Source organism: Zerene cesonia, chromosome 14 (genome assembly GCF_012273895.1).
Source record: "Zerene cesonia ecotype Mississippi chromosome 14, Zerene_cesonia_1.1, whole genome shotgun sequence".
NCBI lineage: Eukaryota > Metazoa > Arthropoda > Insecta > Lepidoptera > Pieridae > Zerene > Zerene cesonia.
In genome coordinates this window covers 1177856-1198134 of record NC_052115.1, presented here as the reverse complement: position 1 = coordinate 1198134, position 20279 = coordinate 1177856, and the positions used below count along the sequence as shown (strand labels likewise).

Sequence of the window (20279 nt, the reverse complement as noted above, 5' to 3'; positions counted from 1 at the left end):
AGGCCTGTGTCCCAGCAGTGGGAACATATATGGGCTGATGATGATGATGATAAAGGTACACACCCACTCACTGACTGACATCGCTTTTATCCGAATCTTTAAATGCGCTAATCTTTAGACTATGGATCGCTCTCAAAAATTCCTTCTCGGTTTAGACCTTAACAGGTTCTTTATGTACCACGGGAACGGCCGGGCAGAGGGCTCGAGTATTACGCAGTTATTAATACAAAAGTAGAGTTTGCGCCTCTTAATAACCGCGCGACACTTAATAACCATGCCGAGAAACAAGACGATTTTTTTTTTACAAAAATTTAACCGAAACAAAACTATTAAAGAGAAAAATAATTTAACAAAAACTCAGTGCCAATTAAGCCAAATAGGCAGTAGATAGGTATGAAGAAAGATACTTGTGATAAGGACTATGGAGTAAGGAGGTAGTATCGTGTCGGCACGAATTGGGCCAGCTCGCACCGGGCACCACACCCCCACAGATAACCAGTGTTTTTCGCAAGGTGAGGGAGCCGGAGACCTTTCTCCTTTTCCTCACTCTTCCCAGTCCCCAGTCCATCCTTCTTTCCAGTCGTCTATCTTTTACTTAACCCCTTAAAAGCGGGCAGCAGATTCGCCGAGACCGATTTGAAGAGGTTCATGGGCTGTGGTGATCGTTTACCATCAGGCAAACCATCAGCTAAGTTTCCCGCTCATGGCATAGCTTTAATATAAAATACTATTACCTAAACCTGCTAACGCCATCTGTTGAAAACCTTTAAAAAATTGCACGTGTTATCCAAATGTGTGTTTTTTTTTTTTTAATTCTTTATAAATTGATTTTCATGACTATAAAAATAGCCTTTAATTATTACTTGGCAGAAAAACTTTGCGGATCCTCGAAAAGATGAGCTATAAGTTATTTTATTCAACGTAAAAGTATCAAAAAGATACAGAACTGCTGTTGAGGTATTGTAACAGTCGTCCGAATTTATAAAATGATCATGTGATCACTGTGATTATTTAACCTCCAAACACTATTGCTCTCACTACGACGGTGATTTATGACAAAAGAGCCATATACTAGCAATCGCTAACGGAATGAATTTTTCAACAGTGAGAGCACTGTACAGTGATGACAGTGATATTTAAATGAATATATTCCTCATCTTTTTTTCTTACACGACATTATGATCCCACAAAGGACGAATCTCTAAATTAGAAGTATCTACATTAACTAGTTCTTAATCTGTGATCTACATTGTCACTGTCAACTGTCAGATTAACATTTATTTGACATCCTATTGCTTACTTGACACCTCCTACACTATAGTGTTTATTAGAATTTCAGTCTTCAGACTTCAGAGAACATTTTAAATTCTGATCCGCACTTAAATAATAATTATATTTTACTTTAATCCATAACTGAATGTGCCGTATGAACTACTTCATAAAGCGTATATATTAAAGTTTATAAAAGTTTGAAATAAAACTTAGTAACGGAAGTGGTATTAGTGGGATGTAAAAACAATATCCAACTTAATTTCCTTTTGAACAATGGGCTCGGTTAAACCGTAAACATTGTTGCTGTGAATGCGAAGTGTAATGTAACGTTGAATCATAAGTATATTGCGCGGTAATATAAACGTAAATCAATAAAAATGCGTGGTGCGTTATGGGTGCTTATGTACAAGCACCTGGTAGTTCGGATAAGACGATTCATACAAACACCTATTGAACTAGCATCACCTATAGTATTCTTCGTAATACTATATTTGTTTAAGGACAAAATAAATCCTGTGCCTAAATTTCATGCTTTGGATGGATGGAACATTCACAACACAGTAAGTTAAAACGAATAAAATTTTTATTAAAGCAACTTAATAAAAGTGCATAGTGGATATATTTTAGTTATAAATGTCTGTGATAAACTCAATTTTGAACCCTTGTTAAAATTAAAAATGTAGCTGAATATCAACCAGATTGAATTGTGCCACTTTATACATGGGCTGGGCTCTTAAATATTTGATTTACTTCTTGTATGTTTTGGCTGCTTTCCAATATTACTAGGTTAGATACATTGTAATTTATTCAGTGTTACTTTGGGGAAAAAGAACTTTAATCTTATTCTGTTACTTATCTCCTACATATATGATTAAGGTGTCATTTGGCATGACATAAAACTCTTGATTATAATATTATATATTACTAGCTGACTTAACAGATACTGTTCTGCTTTACACTTATTATTTTATTTTTGAAAAATAGATGTTGGCTGATTCTCAGGCCTACCCAATATCCCCACAAATTTGCATGAGAATTAATTCCACTTTTTCGGAGGAGTATGGGAACAACTGTTGCTGGCCACAATTGTCAATAAAGAGCTACCAACCGGGCTCAGTGGTGTGCCTCAGGAGAGGCCTATATCCAGCAGTGGATAGCTAAGGGCTGATGATGATGATTGTGTTGGGAACAAACAAATCAAGAATGTTATATACTTAGAGATTAAGCTGAAGAATTTGTTTGGTTATTTGAAATCAATTATAATTAAAGCTAATGTCTTGATCATTGTCCTTTTGATTGGTCTAAATTTCCCATTTCATTTTGATCTCATATTAGAATTAACGTTTGCAGGAGCCATTGTTCTTAGACAAAATAAAGGGACCTGCAACTATTTATTATTTCCCTGAAACTGATTTAACCACCTTGCTAATGGAAAGGGTCACAGACAGAATGGGTATGCAAAAACAGAAGTTGCATTCGGGTAAGTTAAATTATTTTAAGATTGTATGTGATGTTTGTATATTTCAATGCTATATTTTTTTATGCCATAAGTGGGCAACTAAGCTAGTAGTTCGCCTGATGGTAAACAATCACCACCACCCATGAACATTTGGAGCGCTCATGTGCTACTCTCTTCTAAGAGCGTACTTGTCCCTTAAAGGCCGGCAACACTCCCGCAACTCTCCATGTTGCGTGGACGCCTATGGGCGGCGTTAATCTCCTCTCTTACCGAAAACGCGCCTGCTCGTTTGCCCGCTATTATATAAAAAAAACAAGGATACGGGTAGAGGAAAGGATGGCACCTGGAAATAAGGAATAGACTGGAAATGGTGAGAAAAAGGAAACGGACCTTCAGCTAAACCCACTCACCATACGAAACGCAGTAGCATGCAATAATTTAGTCCAGTTTTCTGCTGGGGTGTGATACTTCCCCGGAGTGAATTGGCCCAATTGTGCTAAAGCATGCTTAACTTCCATATTAAAATATTTAGTTTATGGCTGAATTTGGAGTAGTGATGTGTGAATCTTGTGTTATATTAAAACAAGGAAGACAATACAAAATAGGTAGATGTAGATTGTACAATTTATCTGATAGTTTGGCTCCAGTCAGAAAAATGAATAGGAGAGGGTGAAACAGAATAAAGTTTTGATATTGATAGGTAACTCTTGTTATTTTTAAAATAACTAACCATACTTTTGTGTAGAGAAAATTTATTAAAATTCATTGTTGATATTGTTGTAGATATTAAATTTACTTTGTATGTGTTATATCTTTTTTCCAATTATACATAATTTCAACATAAAACCTTTTTGTTCACAGTTGATAGAATCAACAAAGGTTACATCCCACTGTTAGATGAAGTGCAAATCACACAAATTTCCTCGCAAATGACCTATCATGATGCCCTTGTGGTTTTTCAGGTAAGTTAAAAATTATCTGGAAACTATATCATTTTCATTTCATTTTGTTTATGTTTTATTATATTGTGATCTCAAAATTAGATATTTTCATAATGACCTAAACTCACTTCACCATTGTATTGCAATTTTAGCAAACGAAGGCTAAATGACGCAATTTCATTTCAATTTAATTGACCATGTTAAAAAATTCACTGAATGAATCTTGGCAATTATTTGTTATTAACTTTTGCCCGCGGCTTTACATTCGGAGTAGTTTAATACATGTATTATATATATTAACCTTCCTCTTGAATCACTATCTATTAAAAATAATCCATTAAAATCCATTGCGTAGTTTTAAAAATTTAAGCGTACATGTCAACATAGGGACAGTGAAAACGACTTTATTTTATAGTTTGTAGTCATATCACTTGAACCATATTTTTCATATTACGTCTTGAATTCAAAAATGTATTTTTAATCACTGATAGATTAAAAACTCTATCAGTGATTTAGGCTTATATAGGAAGCCCGTTGTTATGTATGAATATGTGTTTATTTCTATGTAAAGAAATTAAATATAACTCAAAGCTGACTGACTGACTGACTGACAGTGATCAACGCACAGCCCAAACACAGGACGGATCTGGCTGATATATTGCATGCAGATAGATGTTATGACGTAGGCATCCGGTAAGAAAGGATTTTGTTAAATTCTATCCCCACGGGTATAAAATATGGGATGAAAGTTAGTACTATAATATATATTTTGACAACCCGGGCGAAACTGTAGGCAATAAATAGTTTATAAATCGTATCTATAAATTTAAATGGGCTTTATCGGAGTAGAATGTTTAAATTTCTTTTTTTTTTTTTCCAGCCGACTTCAAAAAAGTTGGATATTAAGTATTTATTCAACTGTAATTTTTATCATGTTCTCATAACTTTACTAGGTGATACGATTGTTGTGATTCTTTTTGTATCAAAAGCTATATAACTTGACGATTGATTTGCTCCCAGAACATCAGTGGAACATGGCCGGAGAAACTGAATTATACGATTCGTATGAAGAACGATTTCAAGACGAACTCATACGCGGCAGCAGACGGTGGCTTGGGAACGCACGAGAATTTCGGTAAGTCTAGAGACATTGGTGTCTCGTGTACACCGAATACAGTTGAACCGTTTTTTTTTTTTCATTTTTTATTGCAAAGCAAGTTGATCAACAATGTTAATTGTTAACTTTGTTGCCGTTGCGAGAACTTTTCGACGCGCTGTGTCAACTTTGTAATATGAATGAATGAATGAATGAATAATTTTTTATTGTACACCATATATAATACATTTTGGTTTGCAAGGCACGTATTATGATGATTATATTATTATGTATGTTGGAGGCCGACTAATACAAGAACAGTTTCATCAAAATCCGTCCAGTAGTTCAAAGTGAAAATCTACAGTTCTATTATATGTCTAGATATCGATCGACGTCACGATCTTGCGATGAAAGAATTTTTTAAATCGGTACAATAGTTCCTGATAGTAGCCCGATAAAATAAACAAACAAACTTTTCAGCTTTATATTATTAAAGTACCTATAGACTCTGGGAGGGAACATTAAAAATTCGAGAAGACGGTCCACTTATCACTTGTATAAATATTTAGATAACTACAGTTACTCGGGTAGCATAAGTGCCATATCTCTGTCATTAGAGTCGTTCTAAGAACTGGCTGCGAACAAAAATGCACGTTCATAACAATTGATAACATTGCCATAATATAAGACATTGGTATAGCGTTACTTATAAAGCATAGTCATTTTATAATATTCAAATCCGGTTTGAATACACTGATTGTTTAAATATGATATTTGTACAATTTAAACTTCTATTAAATTTAAGCTTCTAAAGAATGCTGGTCGCCCCGGCTTCGTAAGGACTTTTCAAATTTAATTTTTAGTTTTATAGCATTGAAATACTTTATAAATGAGAAATTTTTTGAAAGAATAGAAAAGAAAACGAGCAAGAAACGCGGGTTCGAATCCCGCGCCGTGATCGAATTTTTTCTATTCTTTCAAAAAAATTTCTTACTTTTCAAATTGTTTACAACTACATATTATCCTAATACTGGACAAATAAAAAAAGACAAATCAAGCAAAAATCATTAAATATCCCTTTCTTTTATATATCATACACACACACGCACAAACCCACCAATAAACGACGATGTCCTTTTTGAAGTCGATTAAACAGATGAAATATTATGCGATAATTGCGGTTACACTGATTTAAAAAAAAAGGTGCAGGTTATTATGTATACCACGATTTTTGAAATTTTATGAAAATTAAATAATATGAAATAAAACATAGCTGCAAATAGAAAAACGTTTTAGTATAAAGGTATACATATGAGGAAGTAAGCAGTGGTGGCTCAGTGGTGAGGACCTCGAACTTCAAAATCGATAAGTCGGGGTTCGAGACCGGGCAAGCGCGCAGGAAATAAATTGATTTTTCAATTTATCTGCGCATGAAGATAACATCACCACTGCTTAAACGGTGAAGGAAAACATCGTGAGGAAACCGGCATGTCCAAGAATTAAAAGTTCGACGGCATGTGACATCTGCCAACCCGCACTTGGCCAGCGTGGTGGATTATGGCCTGAACCCTCATAGGAGGCCTGTGTCCCAGCAGTGGGAACATATATATGGGCTGCTGATGATGATGAGAAAGTATAGTGTTGAATACAATTATTGATTTTTCTCTAATACTTTTTAATTTTCAGGATCAATTTACGAACCGTTTCTTCGCTTGCAATGGACAATTGATACAACCTATTTGCAGCTTTTAACTGGAAATGATATAACGCAGGTACTTGTGTGGGAACTTACCTCATTGTAGTGAACAATTACCAGAGATTGTATGCCTAGAAAATATTTATTTATTAATTAGAAATTTTGGAGATTTGAATCCTCTAACAGCATGTAATTTGGGTATAAGTCTATAATATAATACTCATATAATTTTAAAAAATAAGATGACAATGCAATTTCTCAATATTTTAAATATGTCGATATAAAATTAAAAGAATTATGCAATAATTATATTATCCTTATCACAAACTGTATACTCCAAACGGTGAAGGAAACAATAAAAAAAATATTATGTACTCGCTGCTCATTCTGTTTCCACCCGGGTTAACATCAACCACTATTATGTGGCTTTCTTAGAGTACAATATACTTTATAATCGTCCAGCAGATACAGACATTACCCCTATTATAATTTCTAAACACATACACACACACAACCACATTATGATTAATTATTTAACAGTTATATTTATTATTTGTACAGCGAGTCTCCATCCAAGAGTTCCCATACGCGGAAGCCACAGAGAACCACACGATAGCGCTAATCGGCCAACTGTTGGGCTTCCTCTGCTGGATATCGCTCCTGCTGGTGTTCGTGTTCCTCATGTCCAGGCTGTTGGAGGAGAGAACCACGGGGATACAGGTTCGATTTGTTGTTATTTAATTTTGGTGTGTATAAATGTAAAAAGCAAATTTGACAATATTTTAGATTTGTATATCCCTATTTGAATGACATTTTAAGTTGTAGTAAAAGAAAGGACAGGATTGGCCAAATATTTTATGGGATTGTTTCTAGCTTTAGGAATCAGACAAGCTTTTAAGTTGTGCAAAGTTTGTTCTACAATTATTATCATGAACAAAAAAAGCATGTTGTAGTATATAGATATACTTTTCATTCTAAATTTTATAAATCACCTCTATCTAATAAATTCTCAACTTGAAAATTCTACTGACATTTCCCCACCAGGAGCACATAACAATGAAGGAGATATCATCCATCCAAACTTTACAGCATATAGATTATTCTAACACTTAAAATGTTTCCTTACCAGGAGCACATAACAATTATGGAGATATCATCCAACCTTTAAAGCATATAGATTACACTAGCTGCGCCCCGCGGTTTCACCCGTGTTAGTGCGTAAAGGGATAAAAAGTTGCATATGTATTATTCCAGTTGTCCAGCTGTCTACGTACCAAATTTCATTGCAATCGGATCAGTAGTTTTTGCGTAAAAGAGCAACAAACGCACACACATCCTTACAAACTTTCGCATTTATAATATTAGTAGGATTAGTAGGAGAGTAGGATTAGTAGGACTAACATTCGATAATGATAGGATAATGTAAATATCAACAAAACCTTTACAGCATATAAGTTTACACTCGACATGTTTCCCCACCAGGAGCTCATAAAGATGGTGGGGGTGTCGTCAAACCTGCTCAGCGTATCGCACTTCCTGAACGTGCTCCCCGTGGGCGTGGTGTTCAGTGTGGTTGGTGCAGCGCTGCTGACCTCGTCCCCCAACGCGCTGATACCGAATTCGAGTCCCGTGCTCATCCCGATGATGATGTTCCTGTACTTCGTCAGCGTTGTCGCTATGGCGTTCGCGTGCAGTTTCTTGGTGAAGAATCGTAAGTGTAATTAAATTATTTGTGCCAAGTGGAAGATATTATATTTTTTTCCTACCAGGTTGCCTTCCAGAGACTGCTGTTAAGCAATAAGGCCGCCTCTTGTACAAACGATGCCTTTTTTTGTTCTGCTTATTGTTTTCTTGTTGTTTCTGATTGAGTTTTTGCAATAAAATATTATAAATAAATAAATATATATTATTCTGTGAAGTAACTAACACCTTAATAGATTTTTGTTGCAAGGGTAAAGTGAAATTTAATTGCATTTGCAGTAAAGTTTTGCCAATTTGTTTTTCTTTTTTAAAAATACATGAAAGAGGTTACCATACTAAAACATAATAACATAAATAAGGAAAATGCGCCGATATAAATTTTATCGTTTATTTTTTTTTAGCCTTCCAACTCATTACATAACGATTTTGTCCATTCGGAGACTATTTTCCATTCGAGCTAAAACTAGCAGTGTATAAGGTTCACTTCTATCCATTTTCCCGTCCCTCTCATATGAGGAATACGCCCTCATACCACAAAATACTCGTTAAATTCTTTCCGTATTTAACACTGTATGTATATATATATATATATATAATGTGTAACAATATAGCGTAAAACGCGTAAAACTTATATGTTCCCCCCCCCTCCCCCCACAGCACAATACATAGTGTCGCTGTCGACGTTCGCGTACGTGTCGCTGTGGATCCCGGTGCGGCTGCTGGAGGGGCGCGCGCTGGCGCGGCCGCTGGCGCCCTTCGCCGCGCTGCTGCCGCACGCGCCCATGCACTGCTTCTGGAGCGAGATGGTCGCGCTCGAGCAGTACGGTGAGGACTGCGGTGTGATAGAGACGCGCACACGCACACACACGCACACACACGCACACACACGCGCGCATACACACACACACGCACGTGAGAAAACTTATGCGCACGCACGAAGTTACATATTATACACTCCATTTGGACACAAAAAGATTGTATTTCTTCTACTCCGACATTAATTGTTTTACTTACCCATATATTTAACATGTTTCTATTTGGTTCATCTGTATATTTGTATGCAACCATTATAAAGTAGACTCCATTATGACCCACTTTGAACGGACATATGAATTCAAACTTGTCAAAGATCGATGACAATACAATAAATAATATTATATTCAATAAATTACGAATTATATTTATTTTTGATCGTCATATTAAAGTAGTATTGTGACATTAATTATGAATCCTGTCATAATATCAAGACATATTAAATAGGAACCTTATGGCTATGGTCATAATGCGCAATATAATGTCGTTAACTTTTCCAGGACTCGGTATAACGTTCGCCAACATGGCCACCACTCACAGCGAGAACTGTATATCTGTGCTCGCCTGTTTAGTATTTCTGATTCTCCAATCGGCCATATTCTTCACGCTGGCGCTTTATTTGTCCCTGGTTAATCCCGGGCCGTATGGACAATCGTTACCGTGGAATTTCTTCTGCCAAGTAAGTTATATCATATAAATAAATATGTATAATAGCGTTGGTAGCGGCTTATTTATGGCTATATGAATCACATGTGTTTGTTATTGCTAGGGAAGGTGCATGAAAAGATATTTTTTTATATTTTTTTAACATGAAAGTTACTCTGCATGAAATATCTCGAAATTTTAAGTGACTGATGTACATCATTTACGTAAGTCCTGTTAAATTATTTAAGGAAACAAATACCACATCTTCAATATATATGTAGGCAATGTTTTTACTTTTCGGTTAAATTAAAACAATTTTTTTTTTAATATTGGTACAATCTCAGGCATTAACCATTACTCAACGTATTCTGGTATCAACATGTTGTGTAACTATTTAAATTCGATACATATTACATCCGGATCCAATTTTAAATCCAGTACAATAAATTGTGTGAAGTCATCTCGATAATAATAAAATGTAGCGATTCCTAAAACAGAAACAGTACTGGAGCAAGCGGCAAGTGGTGCCGGATGCTGACGTAGAAGAGTTAGAGGAGATGAGCGACGAGAGAGACGCTCTCTTCTTTGAGCAGCCGCCCAAGGACATGGAGGTTGGCATCAAAATCGTCAACGTGTCTAAGGTCAGTGTTGTTAAGGGTCTGATAATTTTTTTATTATAACTTATCTGCATACACTGAGAAATATAATGATCTTAAATTGATAAAAATTAAAAAAGATAAGGAGGAGAGCAAAGGTGATATATTCTAGGTCTCGATGTTATAGGATACTAGAAAAGCATCCACATCATAACATTTTTCCAATTGTAACAATCGGTCCAAAATAAATATTTTAGAAAAATAATAATGTCACGGCCGTTCCCGAGGAAGGAGGTACTACGTCAGATTCTGTAATGAGACCAAGTATCAACAATTTCCTATCAAACATAAAAACAATTACATCAATCTTAAAAACCCACAGACTTATGGAGTAATTACCATCATTTTTTTTGGGAACTTCGGTTCACTAACAAAGTCAAATATCGTTGAAAACAAAATTTCTCTAAACGAATCTCTCGATTCCAGGTGTTTCCCAAAACCAGAGCATTGAACAATGTGACCCTGGACGTGTACAAAGGTGAGATAACCGTGCTGCTCGGCCACAACGGCGCTGGCAAAACTACGCTTATGTCTATTATCACAGGTATTTATTGATCTATTTATTTATACTAGCTAGATACTGTACCAAGATAAACCAATTTGGCCACTATAAGATTTCATTAATTTTTTGACGAAAACTGTTATTGCGGCTGAACTATATGATTCAATTTAAGAAGGCAAATCTTATATTTTTTAATTATATAACGGGGGTGATTTAGTATTCTGATCGAGAAATAATTTTCTAAATCGCTATCGTAACTTTTTGAGTTTCTTCACTAGATCGAAAAGTACAAATATTTCTTAAAAATAAATAACCAAAATCACACAAAATTTTAATTATTTAAGTATTTCGAACATGCCGATGTCATAAAATACTACCTATGTTTAAAACTAATTTCTTCTCAGGAATGCTCAGTCCCACTGAAGGCAAAGTCTACGTGGAGGGGTTGGACACTTGCACCCAGCGGGACGAGATGCGCCAACACCTGGGCTTGTGTCCGCAACACAATCTGTTCTTCCCGGACCTCACTGTGTTGGAGCACGTCATGTTCTTTACTATGGTGAGGGATTTGCTGGAAATTATTTGTTTATTATCATTTAATTAAATGCTAAATAACGTTATGAATGTTGTAACTAAGATTTAAAGTATGAGTATTGGTATAATTTTTATTGATACCATGTTAACATGAATTTATCGTAAAAAGATATATGAAGAGCTTTCGTAATCATCGATTATCTTTGTTATCCAACCTGGTGCTATATGAGTTCACATATACATAGATAAAACTATACCGCCTTCATATAGACCAAATTTTAAGTGGGAACACATGGAGGTACCGGCTTTCTAATAAAAAAGAATCATATAAATCGATTCACCCACAAAAAAAATGATGACGTAACAAACACAAACAAAACATTCGAATTTATAATTTATTTTTTAGAATTGAGAATTGTTGATGATATTTAACCAATAAGATAAATCAAGAGGTCAGGCGTCTTACGTCACACGTTTCCAAAAAATCTGTATAGACCGTTAATTGTCTATTTTTCTGATTATTATAAAGAAACATGTATTATTTTACAACCACAATATGTCCTTAATTCGCAGTTAAAGGGCAGTGGATATATGGAAGCCAAGTCCTCTTCCCTAAAACTGCTCGACCACCTGGGTCTGGGGGGTAAAATTAACGAGCAAAGTGGGGCTCTCTCAGGGGGTATGAAGAGGCGGCTTCAGCTCGCGTGTGCGCTGGCTGGAGACGCGCGCCTGCTGGTGTTGGACGAGCCCACTGCTGGGCTGGATGTGGAGTCCAGGAGACAGCTATGGGACCTTCTGGCTGTAAGTATTTTTTTTTTTGGATATCGTATACTGACTCGGGAAACTGGTATAAACGATTTTCTTATACGGAATAGGAGGGGACTTGTCTTGTTTCTGTTATAAAAAAATATGTAAAAGCTAGTCACTCGCACATAAATGTAGTTGTTATTTTATACCTAATTAAAATATAAATTTGTCTATATAAACTTTAAGGTTTGGTTACCGTTGGGAAAGTTTTCTGCCATTTCATTCAAGTATATACTATGGACTCTTTCAATTTTGATGCACTTGACTTGTCCCTTCTCGGTGATTTCTTTGGTGATTTGTAAAAAATATCCATTGTCCATAAAAAATGAGTGAGCAGTTAATGAAAAGCGCTGATGGCGGTGTCCCTCCGTTCCGCAGTCGCTGCGCGGGTCCCGCACGGTGCTGCTGAGCACGCACTTCATGGAGGAGGCGGACGCGCTGGGCGACCGCGTGGCCGCGCTGCACGCCGGCCGCCTGCGCTGCCACGCCACCACCATGCGCCTCAAGCGCGCGCTCGGTGCGCCGCCCGCCCCGCCCCACTCCGCCCCACCCCGCCCCACCCCGCACGTCGCATAGGGAGAGAGCGGATGCGATTTTTGTTTGTTTGTTTTTACGATGTAACCCAAAAACTGCTTAGTCGATGTTAAAAATTCTTAAAAACCTAAGTTTTTTCGCATGGTTCCCGCACGATGCTCTTCAGTACGCACTTTAGGGAGAAAGCGGATGCGATTTTTGTTTGTTTGTTAAAATGTAACCCAAAAACTGCCTTAAACGATTTTAAAAATTTATTTAACACCTGCGTTTTAACCGAGTATTTTTTTACCCCCAATCAACTCGAATGAACCTGACACGTATAATTTTTTTATAAATGGCATAGTTAATGTAACCAAATACCCAGGTTCCGGCTACCGCCTCTCCTTCACCACAGTGGGTCTCCCGAACGAGCCGGCCATCACAGCGGCGATACAATCGAAGGTGCCGGACGCGTCCGTGAAGGAGTCCTCTCTCAACTCTATCTCTTACAACCTGCCAGCGAACAGCAGCAATAAGTTCCCAGAGATGTTCACTATGCTGGAAATGAATAGGCCCGAATTGGGTATAGACTCCATTGGCGTTGGGAAATCTACGTTGGAAGAAGTTTTCTTAAAGTTAGTTATAGGAATATATAAATATATATAATTCAAAGGTGATGACTGACGGTGATCAACGCACAGCCCAAACCACTGGATGGATTGGGCTGAAATTTGACATGCAGATAGATGTTATGACGTAGTCATCCGCCAAGAAACGTCTTATATATAAAATGTTTTCGTTTAACAATGTTAGTTACCTTAATCCTCCGAAACGGGTGGACCGATTCAAATGAAATTTGTGTGCATATCGGGTAGGTCTGAGAATCAGCCAAAAATCTAGTTTTTATAACCCTAAATGATAGAATGAGGCAGAACAGCATTTGCTGGGTCAGCTAGTGATAATTTATATTAACATAAATTCAAATCTTCAGAAATTTATAATCGTCATTGATACATAAGTGATTTTATTCTAGATTTGGACTTTCAATTAACTTAGATTTACATTTAATTTTGTTAAATGTGTATGTTATAAAATACCTAGTGCAATTATTCTAATATTTTTTTCAGGCTATGCAGTGATGTAACTACCAATTTCACAGACGACGCAGTGGATGGACAGTCTGAAGGTTAGTTTCTATTGATGTATACAAATAAAGAAATCCTCTTGAATATGTATGAGAAAGAAAATAAAATTGTTTTAACACTTTTAATATCTATTTAAACTCCTAGTAGCCGACTACGGGGCCGACATTCGACCATAAACAAAAGAGCATATTATGTGTGTGTGTGTGTGTGTGTGTGTGCGTGTGCGTGTGTTATGTATTTTCATAGATTGTATGTGTTTAATAAGTAATCAATAAATTAATTGTATTAAATTTTATACTCGTGTCTAAGCAATTTTTTTCCTACCAAGTTATTATTTTCAGAGCCAACTTACCAAAAATTATCTGGAATGCCACTATATTGGAGACAATTTCGCGTGCTGTTTGTGAGGCAGATGAAATATGTATGGTCGAAGAAATTTTCCTTCTTGATATTGGTAAGAAATGTATAATTTAAGTTTTAACATACATATTTGTACATATTATATAATGGATATAAATATGTATTATCGGTTTGAAATAATAGCATTTAAAAATAATTAATAATTGACTGCCTTTTATATCTGTAATATTTTGTATGACTTTAATAACCTCTAAACAAATTGTATTTCCTTTTAAAGTGTGATTTTTAACTGTAACCACACAAAAAAACAACTTATAGCAATAATTTTACACGTGCTCCAACTTTTCCAGCAACTATTTCTACCGATCCTCATGATATGCCTGTTCACGGGGTCCTCCAATGAGGAGGAAGCGCCCCCCGACGACAGCCCCCAGGCGCCCATGAACCTGGATCTGTTCCGGGAGGTGTGGGAGCCGAGGGTGCTGTATCGTGTCAACCAGACAAGCTTAAGGGCGATCAGTGATGCATACCCGAAGGTTGATTTCGAAAGTGCTGATGATGTAGCAAATAGTGAGTTATTTGTTATAAAAATAGTAAAAAAAGTATCTACAAATGGCCAATTTTACGTTAAACATAGAACAAAGCACATAAAAGTCTAACAATTAAATCTTCCAGAAATACAATCCTATAAAAACGAACTTAAAATGGTCCTAAAGTGTGTTTGTCAAAATGACCTTTTTTTTTTTTTTTTATCGTTGGGAAATGCATATACGCATCCCCCTCTACAGTTTTACTGCGCGAGGGGGTATGTGGGACTCGCACGAAGCCATACCCACTAAAACCCAACGGTGTCCATCGTTCGCAATCAACGGTGGGGTTCACAGCTAGGCCTTATACCCCTATTGTCAAAATGACCTAAGCCAGATCGATATACGCAAAATATATTCAACTTTATTTAAATGAATTAACTTCGTATTTACAAAGCATCAAAAGTCCGCTCAGAGTGGGGTGTTAAGAATTTTGGTCACATACTAAAATAATATAAATTTCCATGAACATCCTACTAATATTTTAAATGCTTGTAAGGATGTGTTTGTTGCTCTTTCACGCAAAAACTGCTGAACTGGAAATCTATTTTGTGCTAACAGTTGCACAGGTGTTGCGAATAGTTATATGCTAGTGTTGTAACTTAACAGTTAAACCACGTGCTTCTTGGTCCACTCGGTAAACGTCTTCCAAATTTTAGGTTACTTTTTCCCGCGTTCAAACATCTGTTTCCTGAATCCCAATTCTTATTGTAAAAACCATAGTCTTAAGATCATTCTGGTTTTAACACCAGTATCATTTTCGATTTAATTAAATTCTGGAATCCATAATTTATTTTATGGTCTTATTAACTTAAACTTTCAGGTTCCTGCGTGTTTAAAACCTGCTCGGATGAAAGCAAGTCGGATGTATATTGTTGTACTAACGTTATAACTTTTACCGTGTGGAGTTTTTAATAAATAAAAATATTTTATTTGCACGACTCATTTCTATTAATTATAATTTTTATGTGTTGAACTGTGTTGTGGTTTTTAAAAAATATTGGTTTTGAGGAGTTGTTATAATTTTATTTTTTTATTTTTAGATATTTTGCGGATTAGCAAACGAGACCAACTGGAGTATAATAAATATTTAGTAGGAGTGGAACTAAATGATACTGATGCTAAGGTATATTATTTATTGCCCTTGTACAATGACAATATATGACAAACTATATAACAGTGATTTGGGTATCCTAGGCCAACTTATTGCTTGGGTCGGTATTACCAGTTCTCATTCTAAAATGTTTTTAATGTATCTGTATTTTAGTATACAAAACATATTGACATTCTTATCCTTAGTAAGAAACAGTTATATTTTTCAATATTGCAAAATTTGTGTCATCTTAAAAATAATGTTTTGTGAAAACTCTGTCTCTTGCAGACTCCTCACCTCTTGCTGATAGTGTCCCTCATAGCCTACCTGTTTAACTGTTTAGTTTACCGTACCGTAGCCACTTTTTACCATAGATTTCCATTCATTATTAGGCAACGCATAGACCGTACTGCAAATGTTCATAGACGGTGGTGCACTAACCTGCGAAGCCCCCAACCCTTTGCGCTCTCTATCGTAAACAAACGTCGCAACCAGCTCTAAGTCCTTTATTCAAGACAGTTAAATCTAACAGGTGTTATTCACGACGCGTATCCGGCACGCAGCGCCCGTAGCCATGAACCTGCTGACCAACGTGCTCGCCAGCCAGCTGCTGCCCTGGGCCGACGGCACTACCCTCACCACGATGAACTATCCGCTGCTGCTCAAAAAATCGACTATCCGCCAGGATATGATCGAGCCTAAGACCACCATCATGGCGGTCATGTGGGCCAGCTGTATTGTCTTCAGTGAGTATTCATCATCATACATATCATGTTCCCACTACTGGGACACGGGCCTTCTGTGAGGGTTCAGACCATAATCCGCCACGCTAGCCAAGTGCGAGTTGGTAGATGTCACATGTCGAACTTTTGAGACTTGGACATGCCGGTTTCCCCACGATGTTAGTGAGCGAAATCAATACATAAACTATTTGGCCAGAAATCTCTTAAATTTGTATCTTACTAACACGGGGAGAAAATGTTTTTACCTCAGTCTTACCTCCCAGCTCAGACGGAAACATTAGCTACTATTTCTAACTATTTTCTTAGTTTTAACGCTCACCCGTGCTTCTTTCAACAGTTATTCTAGCAACGGCAATAATGAGCGTCTCCCTGCCATGCAAAGAGCGCGCAACGGGCACGAGACACCTGCACATAATGGCGGGCGCTTCGCCCGCGCTCTACTGGCTGGCAACTCTATTGGCGCACTCGATACTGTACACGGTTGTATTGGTGTTGCCAACACTGATAACTGCGGTCAGCATGGAAAAGGAGGGCACGATTAATCAACCGGACTTTCTTGGTAAGATATTTTTTATTTATCTGATTCCTTATACCGTTATTATTTAAAAAATTTAAGTTTCAGTTATATATCGAAATAACTATTTCTCATATCTTTACAAACAGGCACGCTTGCGCTAACTCTAGTTTGCGGCATTGTGGCGTTCCTGAGCTTCATGTACGCGATCAGTTTCCACTTCGGCGAGAGAAGCGCCGGAGTTCTGTTAGCTGCTTCTGCTGTTATTTTTGGTGAGATTCTATTGAATTTTTGACAATTATATTCGTGCATTTTTTTCTGTTGTTGCAATGTTCTAGCAATACGAACAAAGCACAATTCCATCCAGCTATAAATTTGTCTATATAAATTAGAAATAGTCTTTGTACATAATTTATTGCAAAAAGTTGTTCTAGTGTGTATTTGTGTCTGAATTAAGGTGTAGCAACTGAGCAGCTAGTTTGAAAAATTCCAAAATGAACAAATGATTTAACGTGATATCTATACTTCATCATCATCAGCCTATATACGTTCCCACTGCTGGGACATAGGCCTCCTATGAGGGGTCGTTTAAGACCGAGATCCTCTACTGAGCCACCACTTCCTGTTTCCTAATCTATACTTAATGTCAGATTTATTCATTTGTATAGTTTTGGTGCGCAATTCAGAAATTTGATACATTTCCAGGTTTCCTAACACCGACAATAAAAACGGCGTCGGAGATAATTTCCGAAACGGAGGCGAAGAGTTTCGGAGATTACGTCCTGATGCTGATCAGCTACACGCTGCCGCCTCACGCGCTGACCACCGCCACCATGAAGGGGGTGAATGTTGCCAGGCTCAACGCGTATTGCCATCTCAATAGGGACAGGTGTCCCAATTTGTTTGTCTCGGATAACGGGTTCGATGTTAAGAAGTGCTGTGGTGAGTGAACATGCCTTTTTTTTAGTTTGCTGGACATATATTGTCAAATCGAAGCATACAGTGGTTCAACTCCTTGGAAATTGTTGTAAGCCGAAAATATGGCGCTTGTCGTGTAGTTAAATAATTCGGTGTTTTTTTATTAAATACTAGCGTTCGGTCCCGGGTTCGCCCGTGGTAAATATATATCTTATAAGCCTTCCTCAATAAATGGGCTATCTAACACTGAAAGAATTTTTCAAATCGGAGCAGTAGTTCCTGAGATTAGTGCGTTCAAACAAACAAACTCTTCAGCTTTATAATATTAGTATAGACTGGTATTCTGCTTTCCAGAAGAAAATATGAACCCCAGATGTTATTTCTGCTTCGACGGCTATGCGCCCGCTGGATACATACTTGTCTTATTCCTACAATCCATATTTTATATGGTAAGTTTACATATTTTTTGTTAATAATAATAATTAAGAAACTCTTAATTAGTGATTAATGCACTGTAATTAGTTTTGTGTTTGAAAATAATTTAATTTTTGTACATAACACTTTGCTCCTCATGAATTTCTTTTTCTACCAGATTGCCTAATACAATATATGCCCTTTTTGTGACACTGTTTCATTATTATCATTCATCTAAGTGTGTACAATAAAGGATTATATCTCGACTGCTTTGCCTTGGGCATTGTTGTCATTTGGTCCCATTTTTTAGATATTTACCCCAACCCCAACGGGTACGTCGGTGACCTTATTTACTTAGATAAGATTTATCAGATATCCTGGTACTAGAAATGGAGATTCATGACAACACTCTTGATATATATGTTTTCTATAACAATTTGGTGATTTTTTTTTTCAGAGTATAGTGGTAGCGACGGAGCTTGGTATGTTCAATTATCTGTGCGACCGTCTGTTCAACAGCAAATACAGCCCGACCAGCTCGGACGATATTGATGAGATTGTGCGCGCTGAAAAAGCGTATGTCAGCAAGGCCATTACGCTGCGTAAGTTTTTTTTCGAATTCTTAACATAATTCATGTTTTTCTCTGTTATTTTTGGTATTGCAACTTTTAAGTTTTTTTGTTAAACAACAATAAACGCATAGTTAAATATGTAAAAAAGCTGTAAATTTTTATTTTAGATAAAATTCAGAATATACATTTTATCCATTACTATTTCCCATAGGTACTATAAAATTCTTAAGATGCTAGTTATATGATTATATATAAATTTTATAGCAAAGAGGCAGATCCAGGATATGATGTTAGTCAACGACGTGCACAAGAATTACGTACGATTCTTGGGAAAGTCTTGCAACGCGGTGAAAGGGGTCAGCTTTTCGGTGAAAAAGGGTAAGCTGAAGGAAATTTGTAGTCTTTCTTATAATGTTTAGATATTTCCTTGCTAATATTGTAAATGCAGAAACAACTCTGTCTGTTTAAGGCCTAAGAAAGATTATAGGATAGGTATCCTGGAAATCCCATGGGATAGGATGGGTTGGGATGGGAAACTGAAATCTAGTTATCGTTCGATTCAATTTCAGCATTATATGGACAAGAACTTCTCATATCATGTTGCTATTTTTCCGGACACACCAAAAAAGCTTTAAGTTCTTTATTTAAGCCTCTAAGTTTATTTTATTATTTCGAAACACTTCTTTACTTCACATGTCTATCAGTTATTAAGTATCCATGTGACCATCTTACTATGTGAATTGTATTCTATTTATATCTATTCTGTTTGTTTAATATCCAATTACTATTATAGGTGAATGCTTCGGTCTCCTGGGTGTGAACGGTGCGGGCAAATCCACAACGTTCAAGATGTTGACGGCGGCTGAGTGCGCAACGCGTGGGCAGATCTTTGCTAATGGAAATCACTTGGGCAAAATGCCCGGGCAGGTGAGCTGGGTGTGATTAATCTTCTGGAATCTGGAATTTTAGCCTGTATTGTTGTTTAATCTATATGAATTATATCTAAATCTTGTAATTAAATACTTTGTGATAATTGTATTTATTCAGGTGAAATCCTGTTCTCCTGTGTTGATTACATTCACCATTTTCAATTTATACTTATAGTAAATTTTGTTTCTCAACCTGCCTATACTTTCATTATGCTTATTACCTATTGTCCGGGTTGCATAGAAAAGATCACTTCTTAGTAACAAGGCCGCCCCACCGTCAACGAATTGCACTCTTTTTTAACACGCTTTTATTAGCTTCACTTGTATGTTTGTATGTATGTATGTATGTAACTCACACCCGTTTTTCTC

The 20279-nt window shown here is 36.6% G+C and overlaps 1 protein-coding gene across 1 annotated transcript in view; it reads left to right on the top strand.

Moving 5' to 3' along the window:
- The first annotated feature begins 1309 nt into the window (after window positions 1-1309).
- Window positions 1310-20279, top strand: part of LOC119831846 (phospholipid-transporting ATPase ABCA1-like) — a 25133-nt gene continuing 6163 nt past the window's right edge. The window contains exons 1-27 of the mRNA XM_038355393.1: window positions 1310-1832; window positions 2623-2752; window positions 3593-3693; window positions 4693-4807; window positions 6455-6540; window positions 7026-7184; window positions 7947-8175; window positions 8823-8990; window positions 9479-9657; window positions 10121-10264; window positions 10706-10823; window positions 11186-11340; window positions 11889-12116; window positions 12501-12639; window positions 13021-13270; window positions 13763-13821; window positions 14122-14234; window positions 14491-14710; window positions 15771-15853; window positions 16353-16566; window positions 16901-17122; window positions 17227-17349; window positions 17783-18019; window positions 18350-18444; window positions 18867-19011; window positions 19246-19359; window positions 19775-19908. Coding sequence (XP_038211321.1) covers window positions 1650-1832; window positions 2623-2752; window positions 3593-3693; window positions 4693-4807; window positions 6455-6540; window positions 7026-7184; window positions 7947-8175; window positions 8823-8990; window positions 9479-9657; window positions 10121-10264; window positions 10706-10823; window positions 11186-11340; window positions 11889-12116; window positions 12501-12639; window positions 13021-13270; window positions 13763-13821; window positions 14122-14234; window positions 14491-14710; window positions 15771-15853; window positions 16353-16566; window positions 16901-17122; window positions 17227-17349; window positions 17783-18019; window positions 18350-18444; window positions 18867-19011; window positions 19246-19359; window positions 19775-19908 — 4143 coding nt within the window. The 5' untranslated portion in view covers window positions 1310-1649. The remainder of the gene's footprint in view (window positions 1833-2622; window positions 2753-3592; window positions 3694-4692; window positions 4808-6454; window positions 6541-7025; window positions 7185-7946; window positions 8176-8822; window positions 8991-9478; window positions 9658-10120; window positions 10265-10705; window positions 10824-11185; window positions 11341-11888; window positions 12117-12500; window positions 12640-13020; window positions 13271-13762; window positions 13822-14121; window positions 14235-14490; window positions 14711-15770; window positions 15854-16352; window positions 16567-16900; window positions 17123-17226; window positions 17350-17782; window positions 18020-18349; window positions 18445-18866; window positions 19012-19245; window positions 19360-19774; window positions 19909-20279) is intronic.